General features: G+C 44.3%; 2 protein-coding genes across 4 annotated transcripts; one reads left to right on the forward strand and one right to left on the reverse strand.

Annotated features, from left to right (window-relative positions):
• The first annotated feature begins 667 nt into the window (after positions 1-667).
• Positions 668-6,805, forward strand: slc25a23a (solute carrier family 25 member 23a). Of its 2 annotated transcripts, none has more exons than XM_076145558.1 (11): positions 668-1,455; positions 2,186-2,397; positions 3,265-3,388; positions 3,488-3,575; positions 3,860-3,971; positions 4,089-4,247; positions 4,330-4,482; positions 4,774-4,887; positions 4,984-5,151; positions 5,234-5,381; positions 5,677-6,805. In XM_076145558.1, exons 2-11 carry the CDS (start codon positions 2,197-2,199, stop codon positions 5,880-5,882), a joined length of 1,473 nt encoding a protein of 490 aa, XP_076001673.1. In that variant the 5' UTR covers positions 668-1,455; positions 2,186-2,196; the 3' UTR covers positions 5,883-6,805. The 2 variants fall into 2 exon arrangements, with proteins under 2 accessions (XP_076001673.1, XP_076001674.1); XM_076145559.1 differs by lacking the exon at positions 668-1,455 and adding an exon at positions 1,475-1,724.
• A 395-nt stretch (positions 6,806-7,200) lies between these two features.
• Positions 7,201-22,210, reverse strand: marf1 (meiosis regulator and mRNA stability factor 1). 2 transcript variants are annotated; one of them, XM_076145549.1, is made up of 27 exons: positions 22,125-22,210; positions 20,840-21,041; positions 19,519-20,400; positions 19,136-19,238; positions 18,802-19,016; positions 18,531-18,648; positions 18,273-18,445; positions 17,442-17,948; positions 16,653-16,807; positions 16,053-16,214; positions 15,486-15,672; positions 15,172-15,350; positions 14,988-15,068; positions 14,593-14,832; positions 14,329-14,448; positions 14,069-14,247; positions 13,732-13,952; positions 13,273-13,415; positions 13,024-13,157; positions 12,684-12,886; positions 12,269-12,496; positions 11,453-11,692; positions 11,077-11,328; positions 10,793-10,853; positions 10,478-10,582; positions 10,175-10,342; positions 7,201-9,904 (listed from the first exon to the last, which is right to left on the reverse strand). In XM_076145549.1, the coding sequence occupies exons 2-27, from the start codon at positions 20,987-20,989 to the stop codon at positions 9,702-9,704; spliced, it is 5,409 nt and encodes a 1,802-aa protein (XP_076001664.1). In that variant the 5' UTR covers positions 20,990-21,041; positions 22,125-22,210; the 3' UTR covers positions 7,201-9,701. The 2 variants fall into 2 exon arrangements, with proteins under 2 accessions (XP_076001664.1, XP_076001663.1); XM_076145548.1 differs by having other exon boundaries at positions 19,136-19,304.
• Positions 22,211-23,014: the final 804 nt, after the last annotated feature.

Below are 23,014 nucleotides of genomic sequence, written 5' to 3' on the forward strand. Positions count from 1 at the left end.
AACACGTGATACACAACCAGACAGCATTACAATAGAAACATAGAGCCAGGGAGGCCTCTGGTGTGGGTGTGTGTGTGTGTGTGTGGTCAGGCATCATTAACAGCTTCAGCAGTCTGTCCCAAACAAAATCTCCAGTGGTTTGTTTTTCATAAGAGAAAACACTGATGAGAGAGCAGCAGGTGGCCTGGTGACATCACTCATCTGTCAGAGAGGGAAGTGCAGAATGAAGAGTGTGTGTGTGTGTGTGTGTGTGTGTGTGAAAGAGATGATATGTCACTGAATGAACATTTTTTGTAGGAACTTGAAAAAACTAAATTGAAAAATTAACGTTAATTTTTGAATTTGTGATCCGCCGCAGTGTTGACTTCTGGTTAAGATCTCAGTTTCTACTAGACTGCTGCTAAGTTTGACTAGAATTGACCAATATCAATAGAAGATCAGGAGTATGTGGATTACATCACCTCAGCTTTCCCAGGACGACCTTTGACCCCAGCCTTTGCCTCTCACGGACCATGAAGAGGCCGCAGATGATGAAGCCAGAGGCAGAGAACATCTGTGCACCTTTGACACAGACTGCAAACACAGCAGGCCGTCTGAGACCCAAGACATGAGTCATCAAACCCTGTTGACCTTTGACCTGAGGATTATGCCAGTGGGTGAAGTTGTGGCAGAAGCATTTGACACGATGATGATGAGCATGCATTTACGAGACATTTTGGAGATTGTTTCCATACACACCATGAAGAGAAGCAGGCTGTGTAACGTTCAGGTGAATTAAGACAAAGAGATAACAGAGCAAAGATTCAGTTGAAATGATGTAATTATGTTATCTTGTAGTTTTAGATGACCATGACCATGATCATTGTTGCCGGTTAGATGATCTTGTAAGGTAACATTTTTAGAGGATGACATCATAATATCCTCATACACAAAACACAAGCTTTCCTCTGTCACGCTTTAAAACTACACAGCAGCTAAAAGACTGATCTGTTATTCATGAGGGTTTGTTTACATCAGTTACACAACGCAAACGGGCCGTCATCATGTCACAGTGAGGCGAAGAAATGGGGCAACATTATTCGGTGGTCATAGCCTCAACACTAATCGACTGCTCGGTTCGGGGTTTGACCGTTCATCCTCCGTCCACACTAACGTCACACCGGCGTGTCTCAGTCGTGACCGACAGGAGGCTTCAGAGGGGGACAGACGCGCTTCCTGCTTCTTCCAGCAGCCGGAGCGAACTGACTGAAGCACGGCCACACCACAGTCAGACACAGACCAGGACCAAGATTCGGATTCGGACTCGGACCCGGACCCACAACGCCGTTCCGCGATCGCATTAAAACCCGATTTCATGACAGACTATCGCCCGGTTCCAGCTCTGTGTGGGCTTCGGTTCCTATTCTCGCCCCGCATCCCCTCACCATGGGCGGAGGGTCGATGTTGAGAAAGACCGTGAGTCCCAAAGCCATTTTGTTTAAATAGTGGCTGTACTCTTCCTCTTTTATTTGAAATTTCAAAACAGCGGACAGGGAGAGGACACACCACAACACAACACACACGCCTGTAATCGCTAGGGTATTATTACGCAACCCAGACGCCTAAGCTGTTACACTGCCACACACACACCGCCAGTACAGTCAGTTAACATGAACATTCTGAGCTTGAAGTGAAGCCTTCAGATCCCTCACATCAACCTAAAGCACCTTCACCTTCACCCAGTGGTGAGTACAGCAGCAGGGCTTTAGTTTGTGCATTCATGTACTGAGTAAGGAAATTAGATTAAAGGACCAGAATGAGAAAAGTGGTGCTGCCTTAAAAGCAAGTCTGAAGTCTCACATATTGCACACAAGCAGATCTGTTACATGTAAAAATACCAAAACAAGAATCAGCATTTCTCAACAACACAATCTAAACCCAAACATTCTTGAATTAGATGTCTGTGTGGCCGTCAGCCTGTGAAGAGTTGATCATTACATTACATTACGGTCATTTAGCAGACGCTTTTATCCAAAGCGACTTCCAATAAGTGCGTTCAACATAGGTAGGCTAAAGAACTTCAGGTCACAAGAAAGCGTAAGTGCATTTCCTTCCAAAAACCAACAGCTAAGAGCATAACTAGTGCTAGAGTAGAAGTGCAATAAGTTAGGTCCTATCCTATCTGATCCTATCTGTGTCCCACCAGCTGACCCGAGTATGACACCTCAGAGGGCCTTGTTCCCCGGGGCTCAGTGTCAGGACGGCAGAGACTCCGACCCGGACCGGGAGAGGGAGAGGCAGAAGCGCTGGGCCGAGCTGTTCGAGCAGCTGGACCTCAACAAGGATGGACGGATTGACATTTCGGAGCTGCGGACGGGGCTGGCGAGCAGAGGGCTTTCCAGGAGCTCAGTGGAGAGGGTGAGACACACCTGACCGCTCCATGTCTCACCCCATTCACGCAGAGATACGAGCAGATCTGGATACTTATTTTCAAAACTTACTGTATGTTAGTAACCGTTGCATCTCTCTTGTGTCATAGTTAAAAACTTCTAAAGCTGTTCTGCTGTTTATACAAAAGCAGTCCCCAAGAACATCAACAGCTTGACTTTATTGTGAATACACACAGTCGGTCTGTTTGGATTTGCAAAGTGCTTGTGTGTGTGTGTGTAAGGCAGTGGCTCGCTCTGTTTCCGTGCACTCGTGTTCATGCAAAGGGCAGCGTGGTGGCTATTTTAGTTCAAGGAGCAGGAGTTTGTAAGATGAGAACACCAACCTCTCTCCATGTTCTGCTCTGCTTCTCTCAGCTGATTAGGATCAGGTTGCGTCCGTGTTTGTAACAATTTAAATGACACAGATAGTACAAAGATATTTTCTAAATCAGAGGTCTCCACACTTTTTGCCTCGGAGAGCTACTTTCACAAAATAAAAGTGTCCGAGAGCTACATGTTATAATGTCGACCTACTTTTTCCAGTGTAAGGATCCACTATGATCAAATACTTGAACAAATCCTCCCTGGTTTGGTTCTGGCTGGGGATCTCCTCATTCTTCTTTCACTCTCCCCTCATGTTCCTCGTCTCTCAATGGTCTGCCTACAAAATGCCTGGGAAAAAAAGACAAAATGACAAAAAGATGTTAAATTGAAAATTGGAAGTTATTTTTGTTAACTCCCTCCAAACAACAAACAAAAATCCAACGGCTACTTATCAAACCCAATAAGCTGTAACGCTGTGTGTGATTGTGTGTGTTTGTTGTTGTTGTTGCTGTCTCATCCTTGCCGGACTCAGCTGGTGGAAGCAGGAGACACCAACCGGGATGGAGTCCTGGACTTTGAAGAGTTCTCCGAGTATCTCCGCACCCACGAGAAACATCTCAAACTCATGTTCCGAAGTCTAGACAGGAACAATGACGGTCAGTAGATCATAGATAAAGAATACTGCTGCTTCCAAATGTTTTTATATAGAAACACTTTCGGTGGTCGTGTGTGACTGGTGAATGCTGTGTGTGCAGGGGAGATCGATGCAGCAGAGATCCAGCACTCTCTACACACAGTCGGTGTGAATGTCAGTCTAGAAGAAGCCACAAGGATTTTGCAAAGGTCTGTATGTTGACATCCCACAGCAGATTGCACATTTCTCATAGCAGCTCAACAGCCTTTCAGCAATGATGGATAATAGCTTGTGCACTTTAAATACCAAGAGCCATTGTGCTTATTCAACTGCTCCTCTAATGGACCGTTCCCAGAAGTTGCATTTGTTACTTTTATGAATCAATGCTAGTTACGCTACGCTTTCAGGCCTGCTGCTGTAAAGTCACTCACTACAAACCATTACGCTGCTAAATACCTTACATTTAGATTTCATTTATCTATGTATCATCCAGAATGGACAAGGACGGCACCATGACTATTGATTGGAATGAGTGGCGTGACTACTTCCAGTTTAACCCTCTATCCAACATAGAAGAAGTGGCACGTTACTGGAAACGCTCAATGGTGAAGCATCACCTCTTAAACACACACATCATATACAAGAAAACACATTGTGCACAGCTAACCTTCATTTGTAGTCCTTATCCTCCTTGATCCCTAAATGTCCCATGGCTTCATTAGATGTTGGATATGGGCGAACAGATGACGGTCCCTGATGAGTTTTCAGAGGAGGAGAAGAAGTCCGGTCACGTCTGGCGCCAGTTAATGGCCGGAGCCATGGCTGGATCTATATCCCGGACTGGAACTGCGCCCCTGGACCGGCTCAAAGTCTTTCTCCAGGTCAGTCAGAGGGACTTATCCCACTAACCAGTTTGTCCATGCCGTCCTGAACCTCTCCGTCACCCTAAATCTGTTCTTCTAGGTGCACAGTTCCTCCACTGTCAGGTGGAATGTAGTCAGTGGTCTCCGGTCGATGGTGAAAGAGGGAGGGCTGTGGTCACTGTGGAGAGGCAATGGCATCAATGTTCTCAAAATTGCCCCAGAAGTTGCCATCAAGTTCACAGCGTATGAGAAGGTACAGTAGATCAGAGACCTTCCCTCTGATATTTTCGTCCATTTATAACTGAAAGTGTTTCACATTTGCTCTCTCTCTCTCTCCCATTTTTCAAGCTGTTGCATTTGTTTTTAAAATAATGTGAGTTGCACAGTTTCCTTTAGGTTCACCCCTTTGTCATCGACAGTGTCTGACCCTTCTCTACTCATTCTACTTCCTGTCGATTATATAAACCATCTCCCATCCCACTCTATTATTTTGGCTTCATGCTTATTTTGGCTTCATTCTTTCGTTGGCTGTGTGACTGCGTAGATCAAGCAGGTGATTCGTGGCAAGAATGACAGAAGAACTCTGAGGATTCATGAGAGGTTTGTTGCTGGTTCCTTGGCTGGAGCAATGGCTCAGACAACCATCTACCCAATGGAGGTAATACCAAGGTCACTGAGTATAGCATAGTGACTAGGAAATCTGTTCCTGTCCTCCCATGCCTCTTCTTTACCTGATATCTTCTCTCCATCGAAGGTGCTGAAGACTCGGCTCACACTAAGGAAAACAGGGCAATACTCTGGAATAGCAGACTGTGCCAAGCAGATCCTACAGAAGGAAGGTGTCGCAGCCTTCTACAAGGGGTATGTACCCAACATGCTGGCAATTATCCCTTACGCTGGCATCGACCTGGCTGTGTACGAGGTAAGAAGGGGACTAAGAACACGTAGTCTACATCACATACTTCCTCCATATAGGCCTTCTTACCCCTGCCTCTTCTCCCCAGACTCTAAAGTTTGCGTGGCTGCGCAGGAACACAGGTTTTGCAGATCCAGGAGTCATGGTCCTGGTGGGATGTGGTGCCGTTTCCACCACATGTGGACAATTGGCAAGTTACCCACTGGCACTGATCCGTACCCGCATGCAGGCACAAGGTCAGATGAAGAGTCCATACACAGTTCATACAATGTAAATGTTCACTTGCCTATAGATCTAACCAACTATGACACTATGAATATTTAAAAGGAACTCATTCAAGTGCTGGGGGTTCTGCATGTTTGCAACCAAAATGCTTTGGGAAACCATGAAAGCAGGAAAATGGTGGATAGCAGACGGTGTCTAAGATTTCAATTAAATCGGCTAAAACAAGCAAAACAACACTGGTGATTATGATTAGAGTGGATTATTACTGTTTTGGTGTTCCAATGCTACATGCTTCTCTCCCCTCAGCTTCAGTCAAAGGTGCTCCTCGGCTCTCCATGGCAGCTCTGTTACACAACATCGTAATCCAGGAGGGTGTGGCTGGACTTTATCGCGGCCTTTCCCCAAACTTGCTGAAAGTCCTCCCAGCTGTCAGCGTGTCCTATGTAGCCTATGAATACACCAGGATATTCCTAGGAGTGGACATCGAGGGTAGGAGGGGAGGAAAAAGATAAATGCAACCAAAGAGAGAACTATGCAGTTGCCAAAGCATGCGGTTGAACCTGTGGTTGTGTCTGGAGCATGGATACGCGAGGTGCTTGCTGGATAAAGGGATGATATGATCCAACGTTCAAACCGACAGATAAATGCATCGTCTCTATAAAATCCAAAGATCTGCTGTGGGAGCGTTACACATGGATAAATTCGCCTGAAGAGCAGCAGCTGTGATGGCGTTCATGTTGCACTGCAGCACATGGCAGCAGCAGCAGCTTTGTGTGAAAGCTAACTCAATGCACAGGTGTGGACTTGCATGAACTAGCCTGCGAGTCGACACGTAAAGGGTGCTGTGTGTGGACATGCAAGCCCAACACAGAAAGAAAACTACAGCGTTATTGTTTTCTTCCATCTATCAGCAGGTGGCACATAGAGAAGTGGACTGATTTCCTCTGTAAGTCAAGGTATCCTGACGTCGGTTTCCAGTGGAATCACAGAGTTGTTCCTGAATGTGATGACTGAGAGAAAGACCACAAATATCAAACCACAACAGTTATTACCAGGCAAGAATGATAAATGAACTTCACTTTCAGTTATCTTAAGGATAATGTTTAAAAGAAGACGGGATGCTGTCAGTGCTCTCTGACGTCAGGATGTGCTGCTGCGTAATGGAAAGCAAAAGGACTTCATGTTGGGTGAAAAAGTCCCGTCAGATCCATCGGAGTAGCTCGGTGCTGCTGGGGGAAACCTTGGCAGTGTGTTTGTGTCGGTCACTGTAGTGGACGGTATCAAATAGCCTTTTCACAAACTGTATCATATACTTGTACATGCTTAAAATTGAATTGAGTATCAACTATTTAAGAAATGAGCTTTAATCCAACCGAATACTTGTTTTAATGCGTATTTATTTTGGAGTGTCAAATAAAGACGTGCATAGCGGTGACTTTGAGTGTTTGTTTAAAATGTTTACTTACCTAATGTGTCAACACACCAGGGGCCTCATGCTGGACATAACCGGTACAATACTAGCTGTTGATTGTATTGGTATAGCAGAATGTGTTGTATTGTAGTGCAATTCTCTTGTAAATGCCAGTGAGCAGATTTGTTAAGTTAAGTGAGGAAATCTGAAAGTCTGTCGCTTCATCTTCCATCTCAAAGCTACATCCTGTTGTAGGGAATTTATAAACATCCTACTGTTAAACATGCAGAAAATAAGTTGAAGCTACCTGTACATGTTGAAATAAGCCGCATCTTTCAGGAGCCGGCTGGTTGATCGGAGCTTCTGGCTGGATGAGTGTTGGGGCTTTTCACCGAATCAAATCAAGACGACGCAGAAACTGATGCTTGTGAAATTTATTAACTCAAATCTTTTTGGTCCCTTCAACATCAGACCAGCAGAAAACAAGACTGTCAAGCCAACAGGAAAATCTCACAAAAGGACCAAGACAATCTCTTCTTCCCCTCCCCCACCACAATGTTCTGCATTCTTTGCATTTCATGAACCAAAACTATGCAGAGGTGCATATTTTGACCAAGACAAAATCTTCTGGCTGATGTAACCGTGAGAGCAAGATTAATTTGGGAGGTCAGTCTCTTAGTGTATTCTGAGTTAGTTGCCACTGTAGTACTGGAGAAAGTGAAGGTTCGCTCAAAGACACAATTCATTTTTTATTGCCAAAGTTAAATTTATACTTTTCTAAAAGCAACTTTTAATCGTCACAAAGTCTGGACGGTTACCTCTGCTGAGCTGCTCTTTCTTTCTTTCATCACAGAGGTTTCCAAACACTCGGCAGGAGAGACTTGAGCGCTAATTAAAAACATTTTCTTTGGTAATCCAGACAGTTTGGAGCGTGACTGAAGTCAGCAGGTGGAACTGCTTGAATTTAACAGCTCACAGCGAGTCAAAATAAGTTGGACAAACAAAGTCATGTGCTGTGACTACTAACACCATCCAAACAGGAAGACATTGAAAATGGACAGAAAGTGATGAAATGGGCTCTTACCCATTCTGAACACCTTTAGTCTGAACACAAACAAACAGCAGCCCTTTGACTTCAGTGGTGCCTGACTCCTACCAGCCGACATTATTTGATCTTAACTCCACAGCCAGCGTGCCGCAAACACATGAGATAGAGGAACAACAGAAAGACAGCCAACGCACTCAGCAAGTAAAACTCTTCAGTTGGAGATCCGAGGGATGGGAAAGGTGCGGTGGCCGTTCCTTCAGCACCGTGGCAAATACAAGCCATTGTAAAAGCCCGGCAAATTCCAGAGAGCCGCAGAGGGTCCACGTCACAGTGTGTTCAGGAGGCCTCCCAAAGCTCCTGTGCTGTACAACTGCCATCACAGCTCTCCTCCCTAAAACCTCCATTAGTCACCTTCTCGTTAAAAATCAAAACTCAGGAGTGCAAACTGCTCTCCTCAGACTCATCAACTTAGGCAGCATGGACATCATTGTTTATGCAACGCTTGGTAGCAACAAGGTTAACCCAACAAACCTTGAGCCTTCATGTGGCAATTGCAAGAATGAAGCTCCAAACTCCAAGACCTCTAAAACATGATGGAAAGTAAAACACTGATCTTAAAGAATGTTGTAATCATCCGTTCTGGGCTTACACCATGCATAAAGTCAGTTATGCACACCACGCATATTTCACACCACTTACCCAAGTGTAAACCACACAAACAAATACAGATAAAACACAATCACACCGGCTGCTGGCTACAGAGGAACAATCTGAGCACATCTCAATTACTGCTGCCTAATTTTGGCCTGAATACGGAAGAGCCACTCTTTCACATTCAGGTATTTGTTTGTGGCACTGGAAAGACCAAGAGCCAATTATGTTTTCTGCTTTTAATCAAGACAAAGTTCTATAAGAATCAAAAATTCCTCTAAAATGTTTCAGAAAAGTGTTAGTAACAACGTCCATTAAAACCTTTAGATCAATGCTTCAACTGTCAACAAACTGCCATTAAAGAAAGACGCCAACTCGGCAGTCAAAACGTCTCTCCAAACCATCACTGAGCTGCCACAAAATGCCATATGATGAAATTAGGCTCAAGTCCTCCAGGAAATACCAAATCATCAGAGTACTGAACAAAAATACTGGCCTTAGGCTACTTCATAAGAGACAAAAGATGAGGAAATCTCACAGAGAAGCTTCCTCTTTACCAATCTGTGGAGCAAATAGTGCATATATTATTACTCAATGCCCAAGAGAAGACTGAAAGAATGAAATGGGCCACTCTGGTGGTCTTTGGCCACCTGAAATGTGAAAACTTCAAAAAATCTCAGTCACAAATGAACTTCTTCAGCTTGTATGGATACGGCAACGCAGTAAGAAGAAATGAAGATTTCTCTGTAGATGTGTGGATATAATCATTTTAAAAATTAGTTTTTCCCCCTCAATACTATAAATTGTGTTTAACCAAATAGCTGGATTCAAAGTGCATCTTCCTTGTGTTTATATTACGTATACAGTGGCAACTAACTCATTTCTAACCGTCTTCTTTTGTCAGCCAGCGAGTGTTCCAGGACACATTATGGCTTTGAACAGAACAGGTTCAATATGTACAATTTACCTTCCCTTGATATTGGCCAATTTAACACAGATGGGATGACTTTGGCAAATAAAACAATTGCAGAATATCTGCAAGACAAAAATCACAGCTTGATGAACTGTATGGGAGGGACACACTGATGAAAGAACAGAATGGGGCTGATAAACGGTTAAAGAACATGTAAGCCAATCAACTCTTCTTGTTAGAGTTAGTGTGTCTAAGATTTAACGCGTATGAGAGAGACTGGATGAGCGTGTGTGTTACCGAGCTGCACATCAGGGACCTGCTGTGAAGGAAAAGTTAGCGGCCAGCCTGATTTTGCTGCGTGTGGCTCTTCTGCTGGGGCTGTCCATGGTCTTTGTGTCAGGAGGCTGTGGAGGTTTGGTCAGTGCAGAGCTTTCTGTAACGCCAGGCGGCTCAGGTGAAGCAATGGCGCCACCAAGGGCTGCTGCAGCTGCCAGTGCAGCCTCATCACATTCTGGAAAGACGAGAAATTACAATACATTAGACAACACAGCATTTTATGGCCCCTTCGACATGAAGCATTTTTGCTGGCATTTATTTTCCAAAATGAAAGAAATGACACCACTGGCAATTTGACTATCCAATAAAGCATTACAGGTATTGGCCAGGTATGGCAGGGATGGCACTGTCAAAGCAATGAGTCTCTGTAAGGTAATAACGGTGGAAAAACTGTGAAATGACTCCAAGAACAATTGCATAGATCATAGATCACAGGAAGGCTGACCTGTCGGTGGTGGAGTTTTCTCTTCAAAGTGAATCAGATCAGCATGCTGGAGGAGAACCGGGTCTGGGTGGAGTTGAGGAGAAGGTAGACAGGACGGCACCGGACCACACAGCAGGTCTACTGGGGACACCAGACACAGCAACTCCGACTCTGCACCTACACCACCACCTGACGCAACAAGAGCTTTTTATTTTGCCACATTTGCACATTAACTTTGGGTCTTTAAACTGCTAGACAGACAAACTACATATCTGAAACTTCAATACTCATTCAAAGATGCTTCCCCTAGACTCCAGTCATTACCTGGGCTGTGGAATCCAGACTTGGCACTGCAAGTCAGACTGTCCCTCGGGCTCTCTGTGCTCTCCTCTGGCTGCGGGCTGTTGGAGGCTGAAGAGCTCGTCCGTGCTAGATGGACAGTAGGAACATGTACAAGCACACAATCAGTGGAGGCTATAACCCCTGACCTGTGAGATTGAGATCTCACAAATCTCAACCTCCACAAGTAAGCCCAGGTAGTAACACTGTGCTGCCAAATGAATAAGAAAGTGTCTCCTTGTAATGTGTGAATGTGCGAGGCAATAACCACAACTGATAGCAGAATGACATCATTTTTACCTTTCATATCGTTCTTTAAAACGATAATCCTCTTGTGACCGTGACCTTTGATCCAGACCACCTGACAAGAACACAGAAGTGAGGACATTTTTAACAACAAACCATAGGAATATAATGTTTTATGATGCACTACTGTAGAGTAAAAGAAAGGAAAATCATGACAAGTTAAAAAACCTCTTCAGACTGTTCCACTACTATTATATGAACAGACCACATACGGATAGAAACGATCAAATTCCTGTCCAGAAATACGAAACATACAGCATTGACTTCATAATTCCTACCTGTGGAACGGCACTGAGCAGTTCATCAGTGCCGGAGTATCCGTACGAACGTGGATCGAGGCTGCAGCCTGTGAATTTGTTATACGCCCCCAGGAACTCGGTCAGAAAGATTTGGTTGTAGTGGTAAGTGTGGAGCAAAGCGCGAACGTTACGGGCAAACTGGTAAAGTCTGGTCAGCCTGACCCACTCTTCATCATGACAGCTGACACTGTTGGCAGATTTGGCGTCTTGAACACCTTCCTCAAGGTATAACTGTAGAAGAGGCGAGGGAAAGAGAGAGACGGTGAGGAGTGAGGTACAGTTCACGAAAAACTACAAAGAGCATTTACAACATTTACAACACCGTTTATTTGAAAATGTAGGGAAAGACATCTACCTCAACAAGGTAAGGCAGACTCTTCAGTAACTCGCTGAGGGAGAGGAAACCATATTCGCATGGGTTGAGCGCAGCACCGTGAACAACCAAGTAGTTCCGACTCAGGTCCTCAACCTTCAGACCACTGGTGACTTGTTCCTCCGCCTGAGACATGAGCAAGGCCAGCAGCTGAGAGGTCAGGGAGCGCAGAGACTTCCTGTTGATCAGTTGCACCTCTCGTCCCTCCAAACCGTCTACGACCTTCAAACAGAGAGAAGAGGTTGTTCAGTGCTCGTCTAAAATTCCAGTCAATTTACCAAACTGACGTCAAAAACTGTTGCTAGGTAGCATAAACAGTGGGCTGTTTGCCGAGTTTGACACTCGGCTGCTGCATCCAAAATAGAGAACAACATATTTCAACATTATTGGTTTCATATTGGTTTCATATTTGTCCCTATTGTAGCTCCATTAATAGCATCTTGGTTTCTTTTATTCTTTTATTCTCCATCGTGCAAAAATCACAAAGTGATAATGAACCAGGTAAAGTAAGGTAAAGTGAAGGGCATGAGTTCATATTTGATGTAGCCCATTAAGTTTCTCTGGCTCACATATTAAGTGTAAAAGACAATCTTTTTTTACTGCACACCGCTAGCCAACAGGTCTTGATAAATGCATTATTTTGGCATTTTACACAGATTTGCCCACAACCTTGAGCAAACACTCTTTTGTACTGGACATGTCCCAGAAAGTGTTATGGCTTAGCATTTGTGTTGCAACTGTAGAAACTTGCACGACACTGTGTAGTTTATAATCTATACATATCCAACACTTCTTTACCTTGACAACGTGACAGAGTTTGGCGAGCAGAGCGGGCAGGGAGCTGGCGTCGTAGTCCTGCAGGCGTAGGCCGTAACCAAAGGTCTTGCTGTATTCACCGAGCAGCTGGCTAACAGGTAGGCTGGAGTTTTTCTGAGCACGCAGCAGCTTTACCAGCTGAGCTGCTAGAGCCTTGATACGCTCCACCTCTGTAAGAGTCAGCACCTTCTCCTCACCACACTCCAACACCTGCGGAGGTCATTGTGTATTAATTAGTGTTCATAGCATTCTCAAAGACTCTGATCTCAGGTTTAACCCTACAATAAAAAAATATAAGATGGCTATATCAAATCTATTCTTTATGATCCTTGTTCACGAGCTCGGTGTGGCAAACCAACGAGAAAACGGTACATCACAAACACACACACAGACTCACCATCAGAACATCAGGGATGGCCTCAAAGAGCTCCATGAGCTTGGTGAAGCCATAGTGGCTGAGCTTGCACTGACGACCAAAGTGATGGTGGTATGTTGGGATGAATTTACTGAAGGGCATTCTACAGTGTGGCTGGTGACGGAGCAGGTCCACCACCTCCTTCCCAAACTGCTTGGTGCGCTCCATTTCTTCCATGGTGCGCTCTGAGGGGAAAAGGCAAACGTCTGTACGCAAGAGTTCTCAAACAAACCTCCATGATCTTCTTCACATGTTTTTACCATCATCCAGTTTTGCCTGAGCAACACCACAGAATCATGATCTACTACTTAAAGGGACTGACCTCTCTTAGGAACAGAGATGACCGTGTCTGCCTCCTGTTGCGTTACAGTTATGGTGGTGTCAGGAATCTCAGCCAGCAGATCCAAAATCTCACATACGCCGTAGTCAATCACCTTCCAGTCTCGGGAAAAGCACCTGATGGATAAAACAGATTAAATTATGTTGAAGAAATCCAAGTCTTCTTTTACATTCAATGCATCTCATCCATTATTAAGGGGAATCCATCTTTAAAAAAGTGCTGCTGACTGACCAATGGTATGCCTGCATGAAGTCCTTGATGGCCACTTGTTTGCTGGCTTGGAATTTGAGCAGTTTGAGCAGGTCCTGGGTGAAGCGTTTCACTTGAGCACGATGAGTTAGGGTAAGAACACGCTTGGTACCCATGCCCAAGATCTGTAGGTCAAGAAAAAAAACCCCATAAAAACTAGATGCATGTATAATAATGTAAACACCAAATTGTACAACTACCATGGGCTAAAGGGTGAAATGTATGCCACAATTTAGTGATGTTGTTGCTCACAATAAATGGGTTTTGAGGACAATGCTACATGTCATAACAGCTATGATCAGGGCTTCCACAAATGTCTATTAATCTGAGACAAAACATTTCCCATCGTCTTATATTAGAATTTCCTCAAGAAAGCACAACTTCCACTACTTTTTTGCACAGAAAAGGTATGAAAATACCTATTTATGACCATGAGCGTACCTGTAGGACATGGGGCACAGCCTCCAGCAGCTCCAGCAGCTTGGAGTAACCATAGTCAGAAACACGGCACTGCTTAGCAAAGTGGTGGTGGTAAGAGGGAATAAACTTGCTGATGGGCATAACGCAAGATGGTTGACTCTTCAACAGGTCAATAATCTCTCGACTGAACTGGATGAGCTGAGGGTTGCCTACTGGACTCTTGCAGCGCTGAATCCATGGCTCTGAAAAATGAAAAAGTTTTTTTTTTTAAATGGGTATATCCAAGTGGTAACGATAAGCATCATCTTATGATTGGTACAGTACTGCAAGGGAGTAAATGGCTTTGAGGGCTGTGTACCTGAACTGGATGCTGGTGGTTTGTTGTGTATCCACTTGATGATTTTGAAGCCATTCTGAGCTGTGACGATAGTGACATTAGGGATGCAGGTAATAAGGTGTTCTAGGGGAACGCCACCCTCCACCGTCTCATTTCCCGTCTGTAGTGAGCTGAATTTTGATGCATAGCAGTCTGGAAAACTGGGGAAAATGGCATTTTTACATTAATATCAAAATGGCTGGTTTTAAGCTATTCTGACTATGCTGGAGAGAGCCAGTTACCTGAGAAGAGGAAGGGTGCCCTCATGTGACTGTAAAAGAGTGTGGACCTCAGATGCCAAAGTGCTCAGAGACAACACTATGAAGGGAATTTTATAGGAGTCTGGATCAAAGTCCGCCTCGCTGAAAATCCAAAGGAGAAACCCCACAATCAGATTTGAAATGAAATTTGACTAAAGCTTCGATAGAAAACCATCCAACGACAATGCCGATTATGATACAAAAATAATCTTAGCATTTGATTATAGCATTCTAATTGGTGTGTACCTGAAATCCTGCCGTCTATAATGTTGTCGGCAGACGGGCTCATGATACTCCAGCTCTTCAAACACCACAGGGCTGCTGCTGGCTGAGGAGGAGCCCTCCTGGGACTGAGATGATCCGAGTGGACTCTGCCTCATATGGCCGCTAGGCAGAAGGCACACAAGTCTTGAGCCTCCCTGTTCCCTAACTGCCACCACCTCTGGCAGCCGATACAGATCTCCAACAACTAGCTTACGGGAATACCTGAAGAGGGGGAACAAAAGCATTTATGTCCCGCTGTATAAATAGTTTACAATGTGTACTTCACTTTACTACTATACTTTACACAATACGAACCTACAAAAGATAAATGAGAGCTAAACTTGTAAAGCTATGAGATGGTTAGTATAGTTACTTACTTTTTTTCATAAATCTCAGTGAACTTGAAAAGGGGAAGGCAGTTGGCAGGAGCATCGTGAAGGATGGCGATTATCTCTGTACTGTATAACGACAAAACTGAAATCTTGAAAAACCGCTAAAATCTTAAAATAAAACTTCAAAGAAGAAATTCCATACGACTCAACACACACACACACAACATACCTGAGCATGGTAAGGCATTTGCTGCTTCCACCTGTGATCAGAGACACTTGAATACGCTTGCCTCCGATCTTATAACGGTGAAGACCACTGACAGCACTTATGGCCTGCTGCAGGGACAACATCTGGATTGTGGCCTTCAGCTGATAGTCGGTGTGAGGGCTAAGCTCCACAGCTTTCACCTAGACAAAACACAAACCCTATGGTGTCATGCTTGCGTAGCAGAAAATTACTAAGATATGAGCAAATCCAATTAGAAAATGCCAGTGTAGTTGCCCACACATCATATAGACAATGCAATAATCCTGCTGCTTTACCCGCCCATATCGGGAGAAGGTGTCATGCAGTATCTGCTGCAGATCCTTGCGGGACATTCTGTAGTCCAAGTTGGCCACGTGGACTTCTGTCCCATCTGAGAAAGGTTGAGAAGGATTGCCAGGACACGGACTCCGTGGGGCAGCCATGAGCGGTGAGGAGCGACTGGATAAGCAAGGTGACGCACTCCTTTTGTTGGGGATGCATGGACAAAAGACAAGTGGTTAAACCATGGGACAAGCTAGTTGTCAAAATAATACAGCCATAAATATAATTGAAGTTAATGTAACAGTAATAACTTGCATAAAGACAGAATTCTGAAATTAAAGCCAGATCTTTTTTTTCCCCACGTCACTCTAATCCTCTTCTGTGGTTTCACATTGCAGATCAATTCAAAAAAATTTAGTTCAGCATAGTCCCAAGATGTTTTGACCAATTTATGCATCCCCAATTATGGGCGCTCGAACAAATTACATGTAGAATTATCAGTATGGTGAAAATGGAAACATTGCTGCTCCTGGCATTTTGATGCACCATGAGAGATTAATAACCATCAAACAATGGGTCACCTAGAGGACCAGGAGCCCTGGGACACGATGAGGGGACTGAAGCTTCTGTGCAGGTTTAATTTGCTGAAGGCAGAGGGCGTGCTAATCTGGAAATCTGCAGTGCTCTTGTCCACTTGCTCCACTGGGGACTCTGTTGAACTGCGAGGATTGGAGACCTCTTTTCTACATGGGAAGATCAAGGAAGAGATGCAACATTTATCCATCTAAACAAAATCTATCAAAGTCAAGAACTAAAAACAACTATCTAAATTGATGAAATAATTTTTGACCATCTTCCCCATATTGAGGATCATCTGGCTACCACCAGATGATCCTCAATGATATGAATACAAGTAAGATGACTCCCAATTCCCTCAAGAGCCAACAATGTGTGTGATGGTATGGAATATGTAGGAGCCTTCCTCCATTAAGGAAGGGCCATATCAATATTCCAGACACTGCAGAATTCATCTTGGCATCTCCAGCACACTTACGTTTATCCATGATAATTACTGCAAAAAGCAGCAGGAGAACTGCTACCACTAAAAAAATGTTTTGGTTAGAACTTGTATATGATCTAATAGCTTGATGTTAAGGTGTGTCGTCTTTCCATCTGCGTACCTCCTCCTGTACATGGATTCTCCACTGAGGCCAGGTTTGGACAGCTGTTCAATGGCAGCCATTTCACTATTGCCGTGAGGGGAAGAGGAGGCAGTGCGTCCTTTCTCAAGGTGGTGGAAGCCAGGCTTGGGTTTGGTCTCCACATTACCAAGTTCCTGGATCAGAAATAAGCAGGCAGATATATATATATTATTAATGGAAATTAGAGGTATGAGTTCAAACTAGGGATGGTCAAAATCAACCAGTCAACTATTCAATACAGTGCATTAGACAAAATACACAAAATATACATGCTATAAATGATTGGGTGTCATATTTAAATTATCTTCACCACTTTGCCTTTGATGGCTGTTTAAGTAAAATAAGCAGGAATAAGTGGACCCATTCTAGCAAGGACACATCCATTCCATCACCGGGAACAATGATATGGGCCCAGAGTTTATAAAATAGAGAAAGGAGGAAAGAAGCACACTTTGGACAAGACATAGAAAATTATATACTGAACAAGGCAAAAAAAGCACAAAAGCTATATGCAGGTTCGTGCACTGACACAGCAAAGGACCAGATACGTATCATGCGGAGTAATTAGGGTACATGACGCACAAATGAAGGCTAGTATACTACATGAAGCACATGGAGGCAATGGACAAATGAAGATTAGCAAGCAGCTACAAGCTGTTAGTCAAAGCATCACACAGGCGAATAAAGCAGGCAGCAGCCATAGCAGCCAAGATAGGGTTAGTGGGCAGTGGAGGTTAAGCAGGAGCAGGCACTGACGAGTCTGCTGACCTGAAGGGTCTTCGATGGAGCACCACCGGGAGGCCCACTGCACCCCCTCCTGGGGCTGTAGGGCCTTTCAGGCACTGCGCCAGGGGTCTGGCACGGGCGGGTTGTTCGCCGTGGCCTCCTGGGGGACCTGGGCTTCTCCAGGGGTAGAAAAGAGAAGGATGGCATGGACGGGGGAGGGGCAAATACAGCATCCTGGGTTTGACAAGGCTGGGGTAGAGTCTGACGTGTGAGAAAGGGCTGAGGCTCAGGACTTGCATCGTCTCTGGGCCGTGGGGAGAAGGAGAGGCTGATACTGTGGCCAAACACGTCCTCCTTTTCCATGCGTTTGCAGGCACGTGCAGCTGCCTCAGCGCTGCCAAAACGGAGGACTGCTGTGCCTTGGGACATGCCCAGCACCTTGCCACCACAGTTGTCTGACAGTCGACGGAGCCTGAGCTTCACAGCATTCCGTAGGCTCTTGTCACAGTTGACTGGGAGGTTGTGGACATAGAGGAGGTTGGAACTAGGCTGAGGGAAGGGAGGAGGAAGAGACAGCGGGCCTGTCTGGGTTTGTGTTCTTTATACTTTTGGAAGTTAAATCAGTAGTCTTCCATTAAATTGAAAAGCATTTAGAAGAACTACTGTTAAGTGTTAAATTAGGACAGTTAAATTAATAATTGTGAAGACTGACAAGGCGCTCATACTGCCCGCCTCAGTCTCAGCTGTTTGGGTAAATCCACTCTATAATGAGACCCTCCTTGGGCATTTATTACCAAACCTACTTACCTCATTTAACACAATCTTATATTAAACAATAACTTCATTCTTCTTATTATAGACTTTAAGGCCTACCTGTGCTTTAACAAGCATTCGAGGTGGAAGATCAGCTGTGATCTCTTGGAAGGCTACATGGCAGTGGGCATGCTGCAGTAGGGCTGGAGAAGTATGGCTGCCATGGACCAGGATTACCTGGAAACCATGGCGATGACGCAGGTCACTCAACTCACTTGCAAAGTTCACATCCGCTGGAACCAAAATATGAATACCATTTGTTTAAAATTATTTAGGGCAACATAATTGTAGATAACTTTGTAACTAAGCTTTACTCACACGACACTAGGACAACAGTGGCAGGTGCAGTGTGAGTCTCAGCAAAGCGCCGGAGGCTCTGGCGAAGCTTGTCATCAGCAGCATTCTTAGCTGTGGCGTTGATATGTGCAACTGTCACCTAGAGAAGTTAATGCAAGTACACGCACCATTTTGTATTTTGCAGCATAGCAATCTCTGCTGCAGATCTTAAACTGAAAGAAGCATGTACTGCATGTGTGGCAAGCAACATACATAAACAAAATAAGGCCGTACAATGTAGATTAGGCATTACCTGGCAGTTATTGAGCTCTTGAATGACAGCTTTACTCTCCTTGCTGATATCACAGACACAAATGAATTCTGCCTCGCGGTGTCCCTGGAAGAAACGGTCACGGATTCGCTGGACCACCGCTGCAGCAGAGCGTCCACTTGGCACACTGCAGTTCTCGATATCCCAAAAAACACCCACTGGAGGGATGTTCTCAGAACCAGCACTCTCTGGAGAACCTAGCGGACAGATCAAAGCAATCACTCAATACAGTGTTTAAGTGTCTTCAAACTTTGACATCATTGAAGCAATTTTGTCAGACATATCATTTGACTTTAGTTACAGTAAGTCCACTAACCATATTTCTGGCCAGTCTTGCTTAGGCCGTTTGTTGGATGCAGTGCCATGCCATCAGTCGAGGTGCCACAACCATTACAAATGGGGATGGGGATTGGAGCAGTCTGATGAGGGGGTGGAGGAACATTCGGCCACACACGGTCTGACTCAGATACCAAACATTTCATGGGCTGCAAATATGCACCAATTAAAAACCATAAGGGAAAACAGAAACACACTCAACATCACACTTCAAGCAACGCTAGTCTAGAGGGAAACGGATACAAAAACATTGGCCATTTCCATGATTCTACTCATACATGCACATAAAATAGTCACCTATAGTGATCACCATAGCACACAAATACAGAGAGAGCCACAGTGAATGAAGAGAACTCCACCAACCTTCAACAAGCACTCCTTGCAGTAGTGTGCCCCCTTCAGACAAACTGTGCGTTCTACATTTAGGTGCATAGGATTAGAGCAGAAGTGTGCTGAGGTCGTAGTGGTGATGGTGCTGGTGGTTGGGTGGTCACCATGTTCTATGGTTCCCTGGGTTCTCCTGGCTGTGGAGCTGCAGTCCATACCACAGGTGTAGTAACCAGAAGAGGCCAGGCAAGAGCCATGCAAGGGAGCAGGAAGAGAGGGAAGAGGGGGCAGAGAGGAAGCCAAAGAGGCTTTGGAAGGCAACAGAGTGGGTGTACTGCATGGCAGAGGTGCGGCTGGATAAGTGTGGAGAAGCCCTGTATAGCAGGGGAGGTAGGGGTGAGATGGAGCTGGCTGGGAGGTGGCAACAGAGGAGGGCAGCTGGGGATTGTAACCAAGATTGAGCAGAGAGTCAAGAGCACCATGTCCAGACCCACAGCTTGGATAATGTTTGCATTGATGGAATGATGAGGAAATACAGCATGCTCTAGGCCTGGCAACACTACTGTTGTTGATGGCCATTTCCACAGAGCTAGGGGGCATATAGACCGAGACAACACCGGTAATGTTACTACTGCTGCCACCAACCCCGCTACCACTCAATATTCCATAACCCTCTGTGCGGCAATGATCACACTGAGAACAAATGCTTACTTTGGGGCTACTCCCCTGTTGTTGCTGTTGCAGTGGTGGTTGGTGGGAGTCTTGTGGGAGCTGAGGAAGAGGAGGCAAGCAAGGAGGTGGCAAAGGGAGGGTGGCCAGGGAGAAAGGCTGGGATGACTGGGGTGAGGCAGTGAGGTGTGGAGGAGGGGGTACATCTTTCAAATCCAGCACAGCCTTTCTGGTATCCATGTAATTGTTCTGAAAAATCAAACCAAACAATTACCATTTGGAGTTTTGGGTCTACTTGCAGAAGATAAAAAAGTAACAAAATGACAAGAGCAACATATTTGCGTGCAGGAGAGACAAGGTGACCAGGCGAGCTTATTCACGGGCTTCAGCTAAACAACATAAACAACTTACAAAATGGTCAAATAGAACAAAGACACCCCAGCTACAGAAACAATGCCCTCTGTTGAAAAGTTTTCATGACAAATCAAATAAATCTTGTTAATATATTTTAAAGCGAGATGTTTAGCTGTAAAATAGGTAAAATCATCAATGAGCAGGTAATTTGGAATCTATACATAATGGAAACATGGCAGTTCTGGAGAATGGATAAACAGACCAGAAGAATCTGAAACACTGTACAGGATTCATTCTATACATACTGCACTGTATGTACCTGGACAATACTTACTTGTTTCTCTGTGTGGGGAAGGGAGTTTTTTTCATAGAAGCAGTCTTTGAGTTTGCAGAGCAGAGCTGGGGCCTCCGGTGTGGGGTGACTGAACCATGGGAAGGGTCTAGAGCTGCATATGGGTCTCTCCTTTTCCAGTCCTTCCATCATACAACCCGCAAAGGCCTTTCAACATGCTTTTTCTTTTCTCTCTCATGCTTCCCTGCAGGAGGACATTCAAGTTAAGACAATACACCAAATGCTAACACACATCTTTATCAAACCCCTGACCTGGGTCATTCAGCCCACTTGGGTTTCTTTTTGTCGCAAGTATTTATTTAGCCTCTTATTTTGGTTGTTAACGTCCCTGACTCAGTGCAGCTGCCAAAAGGTTGAATTTGTTAATATTGGCTCCAAGTCTCTCATAGAAAGATCAGAATAAGACCTTTTGCAGTTGTTCCGAGATGACAAACTTTGAAAAAGTATTAACCCTTTTTTCACTTGCCCGATCTCTCACACACACACACACACACACACACACACACACACACACACACACACACACACACACACACACACACACACACACACACACACACACACACACACACACACACACACACACACACACACACACACACACACACACACACACACACACACACACACACACACACACACACACACACACACACCTTAATCGAAACAGTTGAAAGGGTTCACATCAGGTGACCGCGGTGGGTGATGAGGTAATAGCCACGCTCATGATTAGCAACCTACAACTACATTACACACTATCCATCCATGGTACTTGGAAAAACTTCGCACATAATCTGCAAAATATTAAAGCAATCACATTACGTCCTCAGCCTACAAACTCTGCTCACATTCTTATGAATCGGGCTAAGAAGTTATCAATGGACGCGTGTGGCTTAATCAACAAACGAAAAACGTCTGTGCGCTCGCAAATTGCAACAGCTTGGCTGATGCTAACCTACGTCACGTTTCACGATTCCTGAGAGAGACATGTTAGATATCTAGGTAACTTGTGAACCTGGCTTCTTTAAGAATAGTGATTTCTCGCGATGTTAGCTTTTGCTATATCAAAATGCCCAACTTAGCGAAACGTTTGCCGAGAGCTCGCGCTGGTTTTAAGCTAACGTTGGCTAACATTGGTTAGCTTAAAGTGCGACACAGCGGCTCCATTCTGTCTCAAAGTCTCTCTCGTTGCTACACATCGACGTGAATGTTATTTGGTTATTTTCTTTTCGGCAAGCACGACATTTCAGTAAGTGAGCTATTGTACCTGAGAGGACCTCTTCTTTCACATCTTCCTCAAAGGACTGCTTTCCCCCTTCTGTCTCCCTAGTAACCCACAGCTTTTGTAACCTACTTCTGCCAGAAAGGATACACAGCTGTCGCAAATTGTTGTTGTACGTTTTCCGTTTAAAAACCTTGCAAATATTTGGATTATTTAATACTTTGATTTAAACATAACGAATCGTGACACTGATCTTGGCTCTGCTCTAATATGTGTCAGCATGAGTGTCTAATATGTGTCAGCATTAGTCAGTATTTTCCCTCGGGATAATACACTTTTTTTTATCTTATCTTATTACAGCTGTAAGCGTCCCACACACCTTTGTTTCTAATCAAACATTAACAGTGCGCTTTCTGAGTCACCTCAATACAGTCAATTACTTTATAGATTAAGTTTAGAATGGGTGAGTTCAGAGTTTGATACATTTTTATTGGTGCGGATCAACATTCACATAGTTATCACTCGGAAGTGACAAATGCAAAATCATTCATTAGCAAGACTTCACAGCTGCGTGTTATTAATGCTCAATTGACCAATTCATATAATCAAGAATTATACCATAAATTGTGAGACATTTTAAACACACTGCCAGATATTGTGTTAGTATTAATTATAATTATTATTATTAATTATTATTTGTTTATAGTGTTAATGAGCTAGTGTGTAAAGATGAGTTCCTAGATGTAGGTGAATTTGCATTCTATCCACGAGTTCTTTCTAAACTTTATTTGCCAAAACAAACGCATTTCTTCCTTTGTCATACACATTTTAGTAGCATGTAACACTGCTTTGTTTGGGGTCAGCAGAATGGTCATTTGAAACTTGACACAAAATTAATCCGGAATAAAGTTGCTTCTAACAGATTCACAGACATA

Source organism: Genypterus blacodes, unplaced genomic scaffold (genome assembly GCF_046128005.1).
Source record: "Genypterus blacodes isolate CSIRO-AG114 ecotype Tasmania unplaced genomic scaffold, CSIRO-AGI_Gbla_v1 ptg000030l_1, whole genome shotgun sequence".
Taxonomy (NCBI): domain Eukaryota; kingdom Metazoa; phylum Chordata; class Actinopteri; order Ophidiiformes; family Ophidiidae; genus Genypterus; species Genypterus blacodes.